The 16,365-nt window shown below is 42.7% G+C and overlaps 2 protein-coding genes across 2 annotated transcripts in view; one reads left to right on the forward strand and one right to left on the reverse strand.

Annotated features, from left to right (window-relative positions):
- WASHC1 (WASH complex subunit 1) overlaps nt 1–16,365 on the forward strand; it is a 621,626-nt gene that overhangs the window by 524,149 nt on the left and 81,112 nt on the right. Inside the window, exons 8-9 of the mRNA XM_085652301.1 lie at nt 484–648; nt 1,513–1,671. Coding sequence (XP_085508427.1) covers nt 484–648; nt 1,513–1,671 — 324 coding nt within the window. The remainder of the gene's footprint in view (nt 1–483; nt 649–1,512; nt 1,672–16,365) is intronic.
- Nucleotides 10,530–16,365, reverse strand: part of DDX11 (DEAD/H-box helicase 11) — a 652,402-nt gene continuing 646,566 nt past the window's right edge. The window contains exon 27 of the mRNA XM_085652300.1: nt 10,530–10,657. Within this exon, the coding sequence (XP_085508426.1) occupies nt 10,649–10,657 (9 nt within the window). The 3' untranslated portion in view covers nt 10,530–10,648. The remainder of the gene's footprint in view (nt 10,658–16,365) is intronic.

Genomic DNA, 16,365 nt, shown 5'->3' on the forward strand with positions numbered 1-16,365 from the left:
CCTGCTATTGCACCGTTGACTTCTTTGCATCCACTTCTTGAACTTTTAAAGGTCTGCAGGGGCTCTTTATGCAGTTGTCAGTCCTGCTTAAAAAGCCATCTTGAATGTGAATTGAATCTTCGTCCTGAACCGCTGCAGACTTTGTAGAGCTCAAATAGCAAACACTAAAGAATTCCATCTGCAATCATATGTATGAATTCCGGAACGTGTGAAGGCAAGATTCTTGCAGAATTAGACAAACCGCCAATATCCAGATAAATATTTTGAGCTTTAGAGATGCTATGCTTTTCTCTGCTTTAGAATATTCATGAGATAGATTCTGGATGTGGATGCAGACTGAGAAGCAGTCCATAGGAAAGACATTTACTATGTTAATAAAGTCTGTCATTGGATAAGGGAGCCTAAAAAAGTTGAATTTGATATGCATGCCTTACTGATTTACATCTTGTATATTTATTTTTGTGTCTGTATTTACAATTATAGATGCTCAGGAAGGAGCGACTCCACCACCACCGCCTCCTCCACCGCCACCACCACCTCCTCCTCCTGCATCTGTTGCACCATATGCTCCTCCACCACCTCCTCCCCCGCAGCCCCCACAATTTAATGTCAGTAATGCTCAGAACGGTGCTGGTGATTCAACTACAGGTAGGCAATCCATTGCAAGGAAACTATCTTGGTCTTTTCTTGTCCTGTCTCAGGAAATCTGTCTGTTTTAATGTAACTGTTGCGTTGAGATTCTGTCCCCTTGTCTTTCCTCTAACAGTCTTTTAGTGTCTCTCTTTAAGTAGTAGGCACACTGTCAAAGCATTCCTTTCTAAAAATTACATTAAAGCACCATAACACCACTATATTACTCATTCTTGCATTTAGTTGATAGAGATGGGATAAGAAAGTTTTATGCTTTTTATTTATCACCTTTTAAATTGGAACATCATCTAAAGGGTCTGAAAGGTTAGAACTTAAGGTAAGCCTCGATCTGTGTCAGTCATTACAGGGACAGCAGAAGGATATTTATGAACTTGAATTAGAGCAGCCGGTTGGATGGAGCAACCTGTTAATATGAGACAAAAAGCCAAAGAAACCAGTTATTATTTAGAAAGCAAAGTGTAGTTGCATAAGTTCAAAGTAATTCTTTTGCCACACTGAGGATGAGTAATGAACAGAATTGTTTGGGAAATTACCACATTTAGTTTTGGGATGAGTGAGTGTAAGGCAGGAGGGCTGATGATGAAAAGGTAAATAGAAATGAGATAGAATCTTTGGCGGGAGAGATACATTGTGATCAGAAAGTGTTGCACTGTGTTTCTCTATTGTGGAAACGTTATCGATGACTTGGGGCAAAGTAGGGCGGGTGGGGGTTTGTATTATTGCCACTAGACAGTTTAGCAAATGGTACTTGCCTTGTAACGCTTGGAAGTCACCTCCCACCCAAATGATTTCCAGAGACATTTTAGTGATGTAATGTAGTGTCATTAACATTTGCTTGATGTTGTTCTGTTTGCCTTTTAGGTCCAGTCCAGGGGGCCCCCAAAGAAGTTGTAAAACCTTCCAATGATCGAGCTTCCCTCCTTGAGTCTATCCGCAATGCTGGTGGTATCGGCAAGGCCAATCTACGAAGTGTGAAGGAGAAAAAGCTGGAAAAAAAGAAGTTGAAAGAGCAAGAACAAGGTAAGTTGGGTGTCTATCCTTGCACATTTCTTTAATGTAAAGGATGTGTAGCCTTTACCCGCTGTTGTTCTCTCCTCGATATATAAAGAGTAGATAACAGAACCAGTTAGGTTTTTCAAATGTTTCAACTACAGTAAATTCTGTTTTCTGTTAACTATTGGTTTCCTTGTAGATTCTTATTGTTGTGTAGTCCCTAATAATACATAGGATCTGTGCGTTTAGTCAACATAAACTAAGGTATTGGTGTATAGACTGATTCCAGACACTCCCAAAAGATATGTTAGCCTTTAGACCAGCTAGCTCACAGTGCCACCATAAGCCTCCTAACTTTACCAAGGAGCAAATAGTCTCTGGCAAATATCGAACATGACAACCCTTGATCCTTCAGGGATCGTGGTAACAGTGCAGTACCTTTCGCTCAGTCGATGGTGCTCACTTAGTCTCAGAGTGATGTAGAGAATAAACAATGGAGACTTTTTCAATAAGCATTTATTGAACCAGCGTCATTCTAGTATAAAAAATGGTTGCTGTGACAATCATTAGACAGAAACAGATATATAAGATTACAAGCAGCGACAGAGTAAATAAAAGGTTGAATTCTACCATGGTGCTAAAATAGTAAATATATGCATGCATATCGATACATGGCAGTAATCAAGCGTACTCCTACGATGCAAAACTAAGTGTGTCTAAGTGTACCTAACATGTATGTGGTTGTTTAGGCAAGAATCCCCTAGGAAAGAGCCAACCCAATTACCTGATGGGAGAGAACGAAGGACCCCGTCTTGGCCTCGAGTTAGACACCCAGCAAGGGATGTCAGACCACTACGTGTTGGAGCTTCTGCAGGCCGGGACCTCATCGTCTAGTGTCGGCGCGAAAGCTTCTCCTCTGGTTCCCCAGCGAAGATGTGGTTCTTTTATACCCTCAAAATACCCTCAGGGGTTCTACCTTGATAAGTAATGGCTTGCCGTTATAATGGACCTGTCGTCCAAGGATGACGTTAGCAGTGACTTTTGTAATCCTGCTGTGTACGTCCTGGGCAGGGGATTAAGATATGATACTAGGAATCCTAATGCATAATAAATTAGGCCAGTTTCAGAGAAAACTGATCAACATTTATTCAGCACATAACTAGGTAAAAGGTCAGTGCCAGAACCGTTATGTAGAGTAAGGTAAGATGAATGTAGGTAAAAGGTCATATTGCTACCTAGGCCTGTATTGGGGTACATTGGGGTTTGTAACCCTATCACTTTCAGAACTTTCACTTTGTTTATTGAAGAAAATATTAGTACAAATTCAAATGTATTCATTTGTGAATCCTTCACTGTGAACACTGCAGGATATTAACAGGGTTCGAGCAAGTGTATTCTGCAGGTAGACTATAGCAAGTTGGAGGGGAATGAAGTACGCCATCATATCTGAATATGATGCACATATTGCTCATTCTCTACCATATGCCTCTGCAGTGAAGGCAGCGTCTGTGATGTGTTATGTTATGGGGATTTGTATGACATGCTAATCACCCATGAGGGTATCCAAGTGCTGCGCCAGGAGTGCAGGTGTCATTGTTTGGGTGTTGGGTTGGGTGTCAGACCTCGCAGAGTTAGTCAAAGAACCAGGTCTTCAGCTTCTTCCAGGATTCAAGAAGTGAGGAGGAGGCCCTGGTGTTTTGGGAGAGGTCGTGCGAGGTCTGGGTAGTGATGTAGGTAGTGATGTAGGAGAATATTCAACCTCCTGTTTTGCTTTTATGGATACGGGAGTTGTGCGAGTGAGAGGTTGGCTGGACGCAGGTGTCTAATGGGCCGGTGAAAGTGAAGGCGGTTGTTCAGGTATGCTGGTCAGATGCTGTGCAGTGCCTTGAATGTGTGTGTGAGAAATTTTAATTGGCTGGGGTTATAGGTGGGGAGACTGTGGAGCTTTGAGGTGTGGGCAGATGTGGATATACCATGGGAGGGTGAGTCTTGCTGCAGCATTCTGAATGGTCTGGAGACGGTGTAGGAATTTATTGGCGATCCCAGGGTAGTGTGTGTTGCCATAGTCTAATCTGCTTGTAATGATGGCCTGCTTGACCGTTTGTCTGGTATTCAGGGGTGGCCATTTGAATATCTTGCAGAGCATGCAAAGAATGTGGAAGCAGGAGGAGCTGACATCATTGACCTGCGCTGTCATGTTGCGCTTTTTATCCATGATGACCCCCACGTTTCTGGTGTGGTCAGTTGGTTTGGGTGCAAGCTCTGATGACCACAAAGTGGCGTTGATGAGTTCTTGTTCTGAAGATCTTGACGGAGTTGAGTTTCAGGTAGTTAGATCTCATCCGGTCTGCTACTTTGCTCATGCAGTTGGAGAAATCTGTTCTGGTGGGCTTGTCGGTCAGAGAAAGGAGGATTTGGATGTCATCGGCATAGGATACAATGGTGATGTCTTTGGATCTGATGATGTTGGCAACTGAGTGATTTAGATGTTAAACAGGGTTGGGCTGAGCGATGAACCATGAGAAACTCCGCAGATCAGATTCTTGGATTCCCATGTGTAGGGTGGTAGTCTGACTCACTGTGTTCTTCCAGTGAGTAAGGAGCATATTCATTTGAGGCACGGCCTTTGGGTGCCTATGGCATGCTGTCTTCTGATGAGGGTGTGGTGGGACACTGTTGAAGGCTGTGGAGTGGTCGAGTGGATGAGGGCTGGGGTTTCTCAGTGATTTCTTCTTTGTTTGAGGTTCTTTGTTTGATGCTTTTATTAAAGTAGGTTATGTCCTTGTCGATGTTGTTGTGACTTGTGGTGTGGTGATTTGAAAATGTATGATGGAGTTTGTCGGTCCATGTGAGCGGTGAGGCGGAGTTGTATGTGATCCTGTTGCTGGTGGCTACAATTTGATATATGGTGTGTTCTGTAATGTGTGTAGGGTCTGTGACGAGCTTAGTGAGTCCGATGTTGTCCATGCTTTCGAGGAGGACTGTGGAGCAGGGGTCCATTGGATCTTCGAGGTGGAAGTACAGGTCACTAAGTAGTATGAAGTGCTTGGAGTTGATGGTGACAGGAGTGATGAAATCTGTGATGATGGTGCTGAAGTTCGTTCGTGGTCCTGTTAGTAAGAAGGTGCCTTTAAGGGTGAAGCTGCTGTCTGCTTGTATTCTGAAATGCATGTGTTTCTTGAAAGGAGTGTTGATGCCCGTGGATATGGTGCATTTTATGGTGTCCTTGTGGATGATAAAAGTTCTCCTCCTGGCTTGTAAAGGCAGTTTTGTTGTGCAATCTTGTAGCCCATTGGGATAGCCACAGTGATGAGCAAGGTTTCCGTGAAGAAGAGAAGGTCCAGCGTGCTGTTGCTGAGGGTATGCGAGATCTCAGTGGCATGTTTGCTGAGCAAATGGAAGTTGAGAAGAATGCATGTGAGTTGTTGTTGAGGTGTGCTGGTTTTGTGAGGTGTAGTAAAGTGCCCCTTTTTGCATGGTTCCCCCCCACTTTATGCCTGACAAATAATGCACTTTTGACTTGGTGTTATCTGGGTCCCTACCGATCAGGTTCCCAGGGCCTGTGTTCTTTTCCAAAGCTGTGCCTTTGTACCCCCAAGTGGCATCTCTGGCCATAGGTATGCCCCTTGTAAAAGGTACCATGGGTACAAAGGTCACTGGGAACAGAGAATGCCTCTAAAGGTGGCAGCACGTGTTGTGCCTCTCTTAGAGGCCCTGTACCTTAGCACCCACACACTGCTATTGCAGGCTGCGTGTTTTGGTGCACAGAAAAGTGAAGAGTCGACAAGGCACACATCCCTGTGTACCATGTCTACAATCCACTGCCTATGGCCTAGGTAAGTCACCTGTCTAACAGGGTTCCCTAGACCACAGGAGAGGGTACAGTGGCAAGAGCCCTGTACCCAAACAGTGTCTAAGTCTATTCTTAGACATTGTAAGTGCAGGGAAGCCATAAAGAGTATATGGTCAGGGAGTTGGTCATTACAAACTCCGCAGTTCCATAGTGGCTTCACTGAAACCTGGGAAGTTTGGTAGCAAGCTTTTCAGCACATTAACCCCACACTGATGCCAGTGTGGGATTTAATGTAAAATGCACACAAAGGGCATCTTAGAGATGCCTTCTGTAAAACGACCAGCCATGGTGTGGTTCCTGAATGGCTACCCATTTGCCACCACCAGAAAGGATTTTAGACCCCTGGGTAGGGAGCCTCCGCTCTCTGGGTCGAGAAATAAAGCCCATTCTGGGCAGAGGTGTCATGCCCCCTCCCCCAGGATGGGCTGGGTCCACGAAAGGGAAAGCTTCAAGGGTGGCCGCCTTTCTAAGCTGTCCCTGCCTTTTGCTGCCTCCAGCAACTGGCTGTCACTGGTTCTGACCCCCACTTTGAGCTGGAGAATCAACAGGGAAACTAAACTCGGAGGAGGGCTGTGCCCATGTTTGCCAACCTCACTCCTCAGGTTGGGGAGGCGAGGTGAAGAACACATCTTGGAGAGATGGGACTCAACCAATTAGGGAGAGGCTCATGCCCCCCTCCCACTGGAGGGTGGCATAAATTGGGGTGTACTCACACCAAGGAAGGGACCCATTGGTCCCGACCTGCACACCCCTGTAAACGCCCCTAAAATAAGTAGTTGGTGGCAAGTCTGCACCTTGCCTCCTCCGATTCGAAGAAGGAGCTGTGCTGACCCAGGAAGAAGAGGTCGCCTACTGCTTTGGCTCCAGCCCTACAGGCCTGTCCTGCCTCCTACCTGCCTACTGCGAAGAAACCGGTGTGTCCAGCAGCCTGCCACAGCCCAGAGGATCCACCCTGCACTCACCTTACAGATTCTGTCCCCCGTGAGCGCTGGATTTGGTCAACCAAGATTCCAAGACCAGAACCTGAACCCAGGCAGATCCGCGGTTCTGCCCCACTCTACACCTGACGCCCATGGCCTGAGTTCGAGTAGCACAACACCACAAGGAGGTCTCCCCAGCGATCCTGGCGTAGGATCTGGTGCATAGATGTTTTTGGTCTGCGGCTGCAGGTGAAACATCAGTGTGTTCCTGTAAAAGGTCCTATCTATCCTTCAGTCATGAACAGTAAGATATAACTGGGCCAGCGCAAGGCGTACCCAACATGCAGTTTGATGAATCTTACTTTTATCATATGGCTGGCAGCTGCCCAACAACCATACCTCTTTGTGCTGAAGTTACCGCTAATGTGTTGTTGATGGTTGGGAGGAGGTTTGTAATATGACAGCAATTTCCAAGACTCAAGTGGTTAAACTTGAAATCCGATTTCTGGACTTGGTACTTGCCCCTTGCTGTATAGTGATGGCGTGAAAATTTTCCATGGTACGAACAAATTGTACATTATTGAGAGAAACGCAGATAAGGGCCAAGGCGAAAAATGCTGTCCTGAGATATTTGGGTGCGAGTCCGTTAACCCGATGTGGCTGCCAGATAGAACGTCTTACTGCTTGTGCTAGATGAGCTTCTGGATCCACAACCTGTCTGAGTAAAGTTGCTCTCTTGTGCAGTGAATTGGTTTGATACCAGCAGGTGGGCATGCTGAGTGTCAGTGTAGAAATAGTGACTCCCTCCACTGTCCCCTCTTCCAAGTGGTTCAACTTCCTGAATGATGTTATTGTTGGCGACTTTGTTCTTTTGTGATGTTTGAATATTCCTAATTGTCACAGATGAAGCCAGAACCATGCTTTTCTTTTTGGTTTGTTGTTTGGTATTGTACCCACATAACTGGGTCGTGTAATAAACAAAAGGAATGAAATCCACCAAAACGCAGGGATTTCCACTTCTCTGACACATGCAAAGGCAGTCCTTCCAAGATGTCATTTTCAAATCTTTATGGAGCAAACAATTTCAGGAGCCTTTGCCTGTAGCAGTGCAGTGCCTGAGCTACACAGGCACCATGCTAAAACTGGCACTGCAGCTTGGGCCTCCATTAACCTGTGCGTAAACAGGACTGACTGAGCTCTTTTTCTTGTCACTTCTCATCTTTGATTGAAAGTGCTTTAGTCAGTGACACATTAGTAGAGCCTGGCAGTTCCTAACCATAGTGTTTTAATAACCATATTATACCTTCTTCAGGCTTTTCTGGTGAGGCAAAACCATATCTCATTTTCATTGCTTTTAAGGCTTCTCTCCGCATTCTCTTCCTAAGAGTTCTTAACAGTTATGGGCTCAAGAGTCCAATAACGGGGATATTAATTGGATTTCCATGCACTGAAGGACATGTTCTTGAAGGCTACTAAAAGCCTGGCCTAGGGCACCATACACGTGATACCCTCGTCTCACATGGATAAAGGCTTTTGCACGAGGTTCTTTTTCCTTACTAGGAATAGATACCTTTATATATATATCTATATATCCTACTTGAGCACTTAAAGCGCTTAGAGACCCCTGGGTTATAGTGCGCTATACAAGTCACAAGAAATAAATAAATAAATAAATAAATAAGCGGTTGTAACAGTGACCACATCAGACAAGATTATATTAGTAGCCACCCTATGCAAGATTACCAGTTGGGATCACCTCAGCACATTAGATAGGGATGTCGGCAGTAATGTAAAAAAAGGTTTTGCCAATTTAGTGTGCCAGTTCATGGCTAATACATTGTAAACTGTCTCCCCAGTGCCGCATGATTTATCACTCAAATATCATCTTTAAATATATTTCAGAAATTCAACCATTTTTCTGAAAACATCAGCTTATAAGTTTAGAAAAAACAGTTTAATGTGGAATGCACTTTTTCAGGTTTGATATACATATATTAATTCAACCAAGAAAAAGCTTCTTAATTTATTAGGATGAACTGTACACAGGAACTCTACCTACAAGTAGCTGTAGAGCTACCAGTAGCTCACACACTACTTATTGAAGGAGTGGTCGTTACACTGACAGCACTAATTTCATTGTCCAATCAGAAAAAGTAGGTACTTAGAAAATGACAACCAGTTGGTCTCCGAAGATGCAGTAAAGGAGTAGCTTAGCAGCCCATAGAAGAGCTGACCTTGTGGCGTGACGTTTTTAAAACAGGAGTCAATGGAGAGGGGGTAGGGGGTAAAGGCAGGTGTGGTATACATCAAAATGAAACTAGTCTACCAGGTTTAAAAACAATAAGTGGGGAAAAGGGCTGCTGTGCTTCCTTTTTCAGTGATTGGTGTTAAATACTGGAAACAACTGCAAATAAAAATGCACAGAAGAAATCAACTTACATTTTTTTCCCATGCTTTGTGAACGCGCTTACAGATAAAGTAGTTGAAGAAAATGATCAAATTCAGAAGTTTTGAATACCCAAGTTACTTGGTTGTTATACATCCAGGCAAAGCCACTGAAGTTAAGTCTAGCAGGCTATTGATCCATAAAGATAATCAAGTGCTTTCCTTGCAGTCACTCTAACAAATTATTGTAAGAAATTGGGTTACTGGTTGAAGAGGGAGTGTAAACCTACTAAAGCAGCAACCATAATCCTAGTCAAGGTGAGGCACAAGCAAACCCCAAATTAGCCTGTGCTCAACCCTCTGGTAGTTTGGCACAGAGCAGGCAAGTTTAACTTGGAGGCAATGTGTCAAGTATTTATGCAGCACTTCAAACAGTAATAAAGTGAAAACACAACACAAGAAAAATCCCACACCAATTTAGAAAACTAGAATACAATGTATTCAATAAATCAAGACCAAAATGACAAAAATCTCATCAGTAGGATCAGAAATATGCAGATTTAAATATTTCAGTGCTAATAGCACCAAAAAGCACAAAGCTCCAACTGTGGATATCTGGTTGCGCCAGACCAGGACGAAGTCACAAGTTCAGACCAACCTCTAGGGAGCATGGGTCAGCTACAGGAACCCAGTTAAGCCTGCTGAACAAGACTACCTTAAGTCCTAGTTGGAGTACCATTGTGAGGTTCTGTGTCAAGGATGCGTCATACAGCTGAAGCGATATGTCAGTTCCGAGGAGCTGCAAGGCTGCGATGCGAGGACCTGCGTCATAGTCTAGTATCCTGCTGATGAGAGATTTGCGTTGCGAGGGCCGGCGTTGAGTAGACATGGCACAGCGACGATTCCGATGCGGGGTTGATGTGGAATCATTGCACTGGGAGAATCCTCATAGCAGAGGCGAGGCCAGCCAACTAGCCCTTGGAGTCACTCTGGAGTCAGGATACAACATGCAGATTCAGTCCTTCTCACCCAGTCAAAAAGGCAGCAGGTCAGCACAGCAAGGCAGCAGTCCAGCAAAGTGCCAGTCCTTTCAGTGGCACAGCAGTCATTCTTCCTGGGAGAGTCACCACAGGTCCCGAAGTGTACTGAAGAGTTGCTGCCTAAGGTTCAATATTTATACCAGATGCCTACTTTAAAGTTGGAGAAGCTTCTAGAGGTTTCCCTTTGAAGAGCACAGGTTTTCCTCCCTTCCCTGCACTGGCTACAGACTAACTACAGAGTGTAACTACTGGAAGCAGGACTCCGCCTGTTCAAGTGTAAGTACGGCTGTGCCCAGCTACACTCCACCTCCTGTTCAGTGATGGCCCATCCAGACACACTTAAGCGCTCTATTGTACGTGGCTGTCTAGGAGGAATTCACAAAGTCCAACTGTCAGCTACACCTACGTGACCCAGTGACAGGCTGCAGGCACTAAATGGCTATGGCAGGAAAATTATGCTAAGAAAAGACTTATTGGGTCCTTGGAGTAATGAATCTCATTGGGTAAATCTCTTTTACCTCTATGAGCATCTATCAATAACTCTTATTAGTAATGACACAGTACAATCTCTGATTTTAAAAAACATACTATAAGTACAATCACGGTTAAAACATCAGTTTATTTTATAACACAAATGTATACAGAATTATGTATTCGATAAAATGCTATATGTGGCCTTCCTCCCACTAAAGGTTACAATCTAATAATAAAAAATACAAGAATTTAAAAGGATTAATTAAAAAACAGTCGACGCGGCGTTTCGGTGTTTGGTTCAATATTTCCACCTTCTTCAGGACAAAGAGTTTTCATAGAATCTAAACATAAAAAGTATAAAAAGTATGTGTCATACATAAATCAAAAAACCTAACATGTACTGTGTCTTATTATAGGGTCAATCTATCTAAATCTCCTTAGATGTTTAATCCATTCAATATTTAGTTGAACAAAGGTCTTTACACATTACCCCTGTTTCTTGTGATTCAAGCTATTAACATTTGAACACAGAATCAATTAGATCTATTGACCAAAAACTGTTAATTATATGGTCCATATTTTAAAAATAGCATATATTCGCTAGCAGTGCACAAAGTTCATTTTATTGGTAAAGCTTCTTTTCATACCTTAATTGTGCGACAAATTATGATTGTTCAATTGCATAATCTTGTTGAAGCACCTTTTCCAACACCTTTATATTCTCAATGTATGGTGTTCTAAATGATAATAAAAACAAAGGAAAGTCTATATAGAGTGTTCTCAGTTTATATTGATTCAAACATCTCCCTTTAGTAAAATAAAAGTGCTACTACCTCTGACAACGTGGTTACTTGGCTCAGTACCCGTTGACGCAACCGTATTTCAATTTAGGGCGGAGACATGTTATCAATCTCAAATCCTTAATATAGAGGATTCTAAGAGAGAAAAAGAGCAAAAGTCTATCTACTTGAGTTTTTGTGGGCTATATCAGTATACGATTTGTAATTAAATGAACCTCACCTATTCACATGGCAGTCAGGCACTTTATAATTTTAAGGTTTTTTCAAGTAGATATGTACTTCTCATCGTACCATGTTTAAGTTCTGGAACGAAAAAATTGATTTAATTAATTTAAGGTCATAACCTATCAAGTGTCCTACTATCATTTTGTCATCTAATGTACAGTACTTGTTTTTAATGCGCTACTATTATTCTTCTAGTCTCATTTATAATCTCGTTGTAGGGTCAAAACATTCAAGTTGGACTAGAAACGCGGTAAAGAAAGACTCTTATTATCAAAAGGTGCATAATTAAACACGACCGCGGTTTTTACCTGCAACCGAATTTATACCATAAATATTGGGGAAAGGGGAGCTTAAACTTCCTATACTATTAAGCGGTATTTTATAGACTATAGACCTTAAAATTAGAAGCTTAAATGAAAAAATTGGTGGTGAGTCGATTCGGCGTACCTGTGTGAATGGATGCGGCCTCCCTGCGTCAACGGATGTCCGGGTTTCGATATTACAATGCCTTCCGGGTCACAGTGCGTTTATATAGTTGCACCAATAAATACCCGGATGTCACGAAGACATGTATTCTTTTTTTTGCCTAATACGGTTAACGCAACAAATAGAGTAAAATTCGAACTATGTATAATTGTTAAAAGGCAAGAAAGATGTGTAATAAAGCCGATTAGCGTACCGTAACGGTATCAAAATCACGGCGGCCATCTTATAGTGTGCATTGTAACGGTAAAGAATTTTTTATGAATAACCCGGTATGAACTAAAGATAGAATTCAATCCACCCAGTATATATTTGCTGAAGAGCAAAAAGAATGCATAATTCAGCCGATTGAGCCGATTAATGTACCGTTATGGTTCCGAATTCACGGCGGCCATCTTGTAGTGTGCAGTTATTACACTTGGATGTATGCATCAAGTTATTTTCTCCCTCTTTGTTGCCATAGGGAAACATATATATAGCAATGCTGTCACTCCACATTATAATCAAATCTTTCTAGCCTGGTCAATTGACAAACAGCATTATAAGTCATCGTACAAAGAATTTAGACGGCCATTTTTGGAGTATAAAATCAATAAATTATCAGGCTCAAGTTTCAAGGGGTTATTGAAAATAGTAGTTAAATAAGGTGGTAACTTGTGGTATTCAACGTGAATGGGCTGTAACTGGACTAACTGTTTATGACCTGTTTTATTGTAACACGAAGAGGTTATGTGTTAACACTATATACAGGGACTGAGCTGATACGAGAAATTAACTAATGTTATATGTCTCTTATATTAGTCTCTCCCACTCTTCTTTATTGTTAAGGCCATCCAAGCATGTCAAGTGCAGGTGAGACCACCAGGTGAGGACATTTTCATTTACAGCTGTGCTCGTTCATCGTAAAGAAAAGAGATATTGGAGGGTTTCAAGGGTTCCCCATGTTCATTGTGCAAGTTAAAGGAAAGGGAGGGTGAGCATCCAGCATTGTGTTGGTAGCTGTTCTTTAAATAGGTAGAGAACAATCTGCAGACTGTCCTTCAATGACCTTGCAGTGCTGTTAGGAGAAGCATGATTTACAACGTCGAATGCTGCAGACCGATCAAGGAGAATGAGAAGGCAGAAGTCTAGATTGTACCTGGGTTATTTATGTGGTTTTTTAGGTTATGGAGAATGAGAGGGCAGAAGTTCGGATTGTAACTGGGTTATTTACATGTTTTTTTTAGGTTGTAGACAATGAGAGGGCAGCAGTCATCATTGTACCTGGGTTATTTACATGATTTTTTTAAAGGTTGTAGACTGAGAGAGTGCAGAAGTCATCATTGTACCTGGGTTATTTACGTGTTTTTTTTTAGGTTATGGAGCATGAGAGGGCAGAAGTCCTAATTGTAACTGGGTTATTTACGTGTTTTTTTTTTTTTAGGTTATGGAGAATGAGAGGGCAGAAGTCCGGATTGTAACTGGGTTATTTATGTTTGTTTTTTTAGGTTGTAGACAATGAGAGTGCAGACGTCATCATTGTACCTGGGTTATTTACGTGGTTTTTTAAGTATGGAGAATGAGAGGGCAGCAGTCATCATTGTACCTGGGTTACTTACGTGTTCTTTTAGTTTATGGAGAATGAGAGGGCAGAATTCCTGATTGTAACTGGGTTATTTACATGGTTTTCTTTTTTAGGTTATGGAGAATGAGAGGGCAGAAGTTCGGATTGTAACTGTTATTTACGTGGTTTTCGTTTTTAGGTTATGGAGAATGAGAGGGCAGAAGTCCAGATTGTAACTGGGTTATTTACGTGTTTTTTTAGGTTAAGGTAAATGAGAGGGCAGGAGTCCTCATTGTAACTGGGTTATTTATGTTTTGTTTTAGGTTATGGAGAATGAGAGGACAGCAGTCTGTGGTATTTTTCCAAATCGTGCTTACCTTTGGCAGATGTTTATGTAGCTTGCACAAACACACCTCAAAATCATTCATTCATAATAACTCTTCTGTCATGCTCTACCTCGGTTTGTGCATACACAAGAATATCATCTTGGAAAAACATGACTCCCACTGTGTTTTTGAATAAGTTGCCCATGAGATGCTGAAACACAGCGGAAGCCGATGCCAAACCAAAAGACATTTGTTTGTAATGGAAAGCTCCTTACGCTGTCACAAAAGAGGTGAGATGTCTGGAGTCTTTGCTTAACTCAACCTGGTGGTAAGCTGAGGAAATATCAAATGACGAAAAATACTTGGCTTCATCTTACGTCGCCAGCATTTCGTTTATATTGGGCAAAGGCTGGCGGTCGATCCAAATATTGGCATTAAGATCGCGCAAGTCTACACGCATCCTAAGAGACTTGTCAGCCTTGCGTGCGCTATGGGGGCTAACCATTCGGGTCCTTGTATGGCTTCTATCATATCCATGGTGCCCAAACGTTCAAGTTCATGCTTCAATTCCACACGCAAACTCAGGGGTACCACACGCACCTTGTATGCAACTGCCTTTGCACCATTTTTTAGTATGATGCATGATGAAAACCCCTTAGCTTGCCAAGTTTGTCACAAAAAACTTCGGGATACCTCTGAATTTACTCATCACCTGATAAGTGTCCCACCACCACCGCATTGGACAGATTGGAAGATGGGGATGGAGTGAAAAATTTGCGTGCTTCACGCCTAGACAAGACCATGTCGGGATGATTAGGATCAAGAATGATACCAAGCTCTCCTTGCTCCTCCCACCCCAACAAATTTGCACTATCCTCTACAATGTATACAGTTCCTGTAGCAAGATCCCCACAGAATTCCAAATTGGCTTCAAATTTACCAATAACTTCCACTCTTTTGCCCCCATACGCAAAAATTCTAATGTTAGACTGGTGCAATTGAATGTCTTCTAACCCCCCAAAATCCTTAGCATTGATGAGGGTAAATGGGGAACCGGTATCGGCCAAGAAATTCAATTTTTTCCATTCACACAGATAACACATGCAGGAGATTTTCTCTTGTGCAAACTACCCATAGACGCAATGTCAACGACACCCTCAGATTGTAAAGATGAAGAAGACAACATTAACAACATATTGTCATTTTCGTCACTAGAGTCCATAAAGTCTTCTTCAATGGACTTGACGATTCTCGTGTTTCCTTTGTTGGACCCCATAGCTTTACAGAGACGTGCCAGATTACCTTTTTTTCCGCATTTGAAACACGTCTGGTTCAAGGCAAAACAGAACTTTGCATTTCCTAAATGATTTTTGCTCTCACAACGAAAACAAAAGAGTTGCATCTTTTCAGATTTGATCTTAGGAGAAGGTAGAGAAGATACATTTTGCGTCCTATTTTCAATGGGAACTTTGGTAGGCTTAACGTTATGCTTTGCTGACAACAGTTTAACTTCAGTAGGTTGAGAAGAGTTGCACATCTCCTTCATGCAAAATTGAGAATGCTCAATGCTTTTCGCGAGAATAAGAGCTGTCTCGAGGTCGGGGTCGTATGATGACAAAACCTTCTCTTGAATTTTCTTGCTACATGTGCGCTCAATTAGTTGATCACGTATGATTTCATCCCTAAATTCTCTGTAGTTACAGGTGATAGAAAGAGTTCTGAATGAAGAAACAAAATCGTCGATAGATTCACCAGGAACCTGGTCGCGTTGTAGAAACTTGTGACACTCAAGTACAACATTCTTCTTAGGGTTGAACCTTTTGTCCAAAGTTTTGATTAGTGATGCATAGTCATCAATGATTAGGGAATCACCGTTGTCGCCGCCACTCACACGAGTGCTGACAGCCTCAAGAGGCAATGTTTTCAAAATGCTTCTGCCCTCAGCACCAAGATTGTACACAAGAAGTGCTTTCTTCTTCTTTGTAGTGAACGTATCACCGTCGATGGCTTCCAGATAACTCTCAAATGTATCCTTCCATTGTTGCCACATAATGGGAGGAGAACCAAGAGATTGTAGGGTGGGTGGCGAACCCAACACGTGATCCATGGTAAGACTGTTTGTGGTTGTGTTGCAGCCCACACAATTGTAACAAATTTCAAGGTATAAGATAAATACACGTGAACACTGTGAAGTACTTATGATGCACACTGTGAGTGCATCACAGAAGTAGGCAAACCAGAACTTGTAGTAAATAGGAGCTGTGCGGGTCAATCAGGGAGTAAAACGCGAAGAACAATGAAGAAATAAGCTATGCACATCAGCGATTACTCCATAAGATGTGCGCTTTCTTAATAAATGCTAAACAGCTGTGCACATCAGTGGTGAAAGCAACACTAGAGTGCTATGGTAGTGGCTGATAAAGAAACGTGGTAATCCGATCAAACGGCTGTGCGCATCAGCGGTGAAAACAACACGTTGTTATGGCAGCGTGCAATTGAAGGAGCTGAAGTGTCCAAAATGGCCGCACGCAACCTAGTGACATTGCGTGGGGCAGCGCCAGGCAAGACACAGAGGGACATGCAGCACGTCTCAGCAGAGATAACGTCACAGGGGCAAGGCGCAAGAAGCAACGGAAGATTGCTTCCGTCGCACGCGCGCGCACACCAAACTT

The sequence above is a fragment of the Triturus cristatus genome, chromosome 4_1 (genome assembly GCF_964204655.1).
Source record: "Triturus cristatus chromosome 4_1, aTriCri1.1, whole genome shotgun sequence".
NCBI lineage: Eukaryota > Metazoa > Chordata > Amphibia > Caudata > Salamandridae > Triturus > Triturus cristatus.